Source organism: Lygodium microphyllum, chromosome 5, assembly GCF_053477565.2.
Source record: "Lygodium microphyllum isolate KBCC chromosome 5, Lygodium_microphyllum_v1.1.10, whole genome shotgun sequence".
NCBI lineage: Eukaryota > Viridiplantae > Streptophyta > Polypodiopsida > Schizaeales > Lygodiaceae > Lygodium > Lygodium microphyllum.
Genome location: NC_141139.1, coordinates 69,824,977 through 69,829,035, shown reverse-complemented (window position 1 = coordinate 69,829,035; position 4,059 = coordinate 69,824,977). Strand labels below are relative to the sequence as shown.

Sequence of the window (4,059 nt, the reverse complement as noted above, 5' to 3'; positions counted from 1 at the left end):
CTAAGTTCCTATATTTCTAGGGTCCAAGTTAAGTGCCATGGTCACGCACACTTAACTTTAATTGTCGACTCACCTCAGTCGTTTTGACTTGTGCATGATTCGCCTCTTAAATACACAATGTAGACACGTTACAAAGGTGACAAGGCCCCATTACATAAACCTAAGTGCACGTGTCTCTCTAGTGAGACGATGGACAGGAAGGAAGACATTCATTATTAAGTGCAGGGAACCTAACTGTATGTGTCTCTCTAGTTAGACAATGGACAAGGAGGAAGACATTCACTATTTAGTGCAGGGAACCTAACTGCATGTGTCTCTCTAGTTAGAGTGAGGTCACGCGCAGACCTATTGAACCTTTTACATGTCAAATAAGTAAAGTTTACAATGTGAGACACGCCTTTTTTGTTTCTCACTTACTAAATATATAACCACCTTTACATTTGGATGCAAATACAGACTAAGCGTGTGGCAGCACTCTTAGACGATGGACAAGGAGGAACTTGAAGACATCCACTCTTAAGTGCAGGGAACGTGTTAGAAAGAGAGAGAAGTGTTACTCTAGTCTCTAGCTTTTGAGAGAGAGGGAGAGATAGAGAACTGTAGCTTGTCAGAGAATGATAAATTCTCTCTCTGACAAGCTAAAGTACTCTCTCTCTCGCTCTCTCGCGCTGTGTCTGTCGGCGGAGGCTGGAGCCCATCACAGTTCGCATCATTGAATGTGACAGACAGAGTATATTGATTGATTCAGAGACATAGAGTGTGTGTGTGAGAGAGGGTGGTTGAAGTCGTTGCTTCATTACAAATGAAAAAGCTTGATGCCCGTATGGAGTTTATTAAGCTTCGATCCAGAACGAGAGTACTGTAGAAGAAGAAGAAGAAGAAGGCAGAATGATGGAGAAGAAGGCCCAATTCGTACGACTGACCGACGGGAGGCGCATCGCCTACAGGGAGCTCGGTTGCAGCCATGGATCAGCGCTCAGATCCATGATTGCTCTCCACGGATTAATGTCTTCTCGGCTCGGCGCATTCCCAGGTAATGCTGCATTTTGCCTGCCCGATAGATCTGTTCATGCTCCAGGCGAACAATGCCATGGCGGCATCTCAAATTAGTCTTTCCCCCCGGTTGGTTGACATCACCCTTTGATTCACTTCACAGGAAGCTGCATTGTGATTGTCTCAGTAAAAGGCCTTTTGGACTGTGGCTCTTCAATTATCCCTTGAGGTTACGTTCTGCTTTGTAAAATTAGTGAGGTGGCTCACAGTCTCTGTGTGCATGTGCACATGTGCATGCACCATGTGTGTGCATGTGCGCGTGCTTGTCCTTTATACATCCTTCTCTGAAACTCTTTGCTCCCTTTGCATCTTCTGGAGCCCTCATACAAACAATGCCCCAAGGTCTTTTTGCAAATTTCAGCTCTCAATCAAGGGTTGTTCCTTTGCAGATAATTGCTCTAATCCATGAACAGCCAAAAAGAAGAACCTAAAGATGGAATATTTTCTTGATGTAATGTGGCCCGTGCAGGTGCAAGGGAAGAAGTATTGGTGCAATTTGGGGTGAGATTGATTGCAATAGACAGGCCTGGATATGGCCAGAGTGACCCACATCCATGCCAAACGTTTCGCTCGAGTTGCAAGGACATAGTGGCTGTGGCAAATGCACTGCAGCTTGGGAAGAGGTTTTGGCTTCATGGATATTCAATGGGAGGTGCTTTCTGCTGGGCGGCAGCTCGCTACATTCCTGACCGGATTGAAGGGATTGCAATGTGGGCTCCTGTTGGGAACCTGTGGTGGCAGGTGATGTGTCCCATCCACTCACATAGGTAGATTACTACCCAAGGCATCAAGGTGTGTAAAGCATCTCACAAAGAGCCTGCCATGCGAAAATGTGCGGGTTCTAAAGAGATGCAACTGTATGACTGCAGAACAGGGTTTTGTATGTCCACTCAAATGAGGCTAGTAGTGCTCCCGCTTATCAGAGAGTATTGCTGGGTAGTTCCATAATAGAGGTGCTTACTTAAAATTACAGCCTTAGTTCCCTGTGTGTGGGATGTTTATGAAAATTTGAGGGTTTAAGAGTCAGGTAGAATGCCAGATATTAAATTAAAGAAACCTTCATATGTCTGCAATCTTCAATCATAGTCGCACAGATGAAATTTCAAGTTGAAGCACCAACAACAGAGGTTGAAGCCTTCCACTTTCAAGGCATTCTAGTTATGGACGTTAGATTTGAAGTTCAAGGTCTTCATATAGGCCCCTACCATAGTCTTATGGGTTTTTCTAATTGTAATGCTCCTTGTCTGGTTCAGTGGGCAGTGATTGTAGCTTTTTCTTGTTTCATGTAGGGTATCTCTAAAGCAGAACGGAAGCGCATGTTTTCAATATACTCCACCGTGGATCGAGTCCTCACCTTTCTCTGCAAACTCTCCCCTTTCCTGTTCATCAGGTTATACTCGAGAGCTTTGTGCTTTTTCATGGATGATCCTTCACTGGACTTAACAGCTGGCCTATCAGCTGCTGATAAGAAGTGCGTCCAACAACTGGGGCTGGCAGATATGATGCTTAGGTAATGTGATGTTTGAAAAATGTAAAGGCAATGAAAAGCATATGAATTGATTGAATGATGTTTAGAGTATGAAAGCATTCAGGTAACTATATGTAGAGAAAGTGATGGAGATCTTTGAAAAGTCTGGGTGTTGAAATTAGGATGCTTAGTAATGAAATGGTAAGTGAAATATTAGAACTATTTGAAATATCTAGGCAATGAAATGCAGATGATAGGTCACTAGAAGCAGCTGAGATAGTGGAAACCCTAGGTTGAGAAGGAGATGTTTACTTAAAAGAATTATTAAGTGAAATGGACATCTTTGCAATTTTGGGTGCTGTAGTGCATATATGAAAGGAATGGAATGGTTTAGTGGAATGTTCCCTTTTGATCTCACTGACTTTGATGGGTACCATAACTTCAGGGGTAAATGGTAGTGAGCAGTTAAAACAAATGTTGATTTGTTCTTGCTTGAGCATCGGAGACATTTGATGGCTGCAGGGATAGAATGGAATCCATAAAAAAGAACAAAGGATTTGGTGTGGCAAAGGACTTTGAGCTCATGAACAAGGGCTGGGACTTTGAGCTAGGAGAGGTGGGGGAGCTTTTCAAGAGGAAAATTCACATATGGCACGGAGAAGAGGATAGGCTTGTATCCCTAGCTCTCCAAAGGTGGGTGCAGAGGCAACTTCCTAGTGTTGTGGTTCTGCATGAGCTTCCAGGGGAGGGTCATTTGTCTCTCTTTGCAGGTACCAACCTTGATCACCTTACCCTTAAGGCACTGTTTGGGTTGTAGGCAAGGATGATATGCCCTATCCTACATTTTGACACAAGGGTTTGGTAAGGGAGGGGATACCAACATCAACCCCACATTTTTTGGTCAAGTAAATGATTATCTTTGGGTCCTACAACAAAGCATACCCCATGGCCATCCTTTTGAAGCTACTTGCCATCCATTGATTAGAAGTATGGGAACCATCCTCTTGTCAATTGAGATGCTCAAATGGTGTTGCCAAGATTGTGAGCTCATTGAATTTATGTGGCTGATGTGTCATTTTAGGAATAAAACTCAAGTCTTTGCTCCAATGTATCATTTTGTTGGAATAAAGGAATCTCTTTGTCCAATGGACAATTTCTCTATTAGACCCTTTCAATTAGTAGTTAAGTATCCATGATTGTGACCACATTTTAGTTTAGCTATAAGCTCGTCTCTTACGTTACAATAAAGTCTAAACTTGAATCCATATTTGCGTTTTAATTTTCAACAAGGACATGCAATATTTTGTGGAATGTGACAATTAAGCCTCCACACAATGGCAATCGAATTTTTGCTTTCCTCTAGGCACAGCACATGAAACCCAATGCCCCACACATCTTGCAGATGCCCATTAAAGGAGTTGTTTAATTGCTAGCCATATTGATAAGTATTTGATTGGTGAGAATTGATGGCCATGACTCTAATATCAATAGTAGTAGAAGCAATGTTACTTCCATTCTATATAGGGGACCACCAAGTC

At 42.8% G+C, this 4,059-nt stretch overlaps 1 protein-coding gene across 1 annotated transcript; it reads left to right on the top strand.

Annotated features, from left to right (window-relative positions):
• Positions 1-556: 556 nt before the first annotated feature.
• LOC148035947 (uncharacterized) lies at positions 557-3,685 on the top strand. The gene is made up of 4 exons (XM_087677929.1): positions 557-1,033; positions 1,523-1,794; positions 2,343-2,563; positions 3,044-3,685. Exons 1-4 carry the CDS (start codon positions 889-891, stop codon positions 3,336-3,338), a joined length of 933 nt encoding a protein of 310 aa, XP_087534055.1. The 5' UTR covers positions 557-888; the 3' UTR covers positions 3,339-3,685.
• The last annotated feature ends 374 nt before the right edge of the window (positions 3,686-4,059 follow it).

Bases quoted from the DNA above. Each gene is read 5' to 3' on its own strand.
- LOC148035947 (XM_087677929.1), top strand. From the start codon at position 889: ATGATGGAGAAGAAGGCCCAATTCGTACGACTGACCGACGGGAGGCGC. The intron at 1,034-1,522 runs GTAATGCTGCAT...TGGCCCGTGCAG, and splicing joins TCGGCTCGGCGCATTCCCAG to GTGCAAGGGAAGAAGTATTG. The intron at 1,795-2,342 runs GTGATGTGTCCC...TGTTTCATGTAG, and splicing joins TTGGGAACCTGTGGTGGCAG to GGTATCTCTAAAGCAGAACG.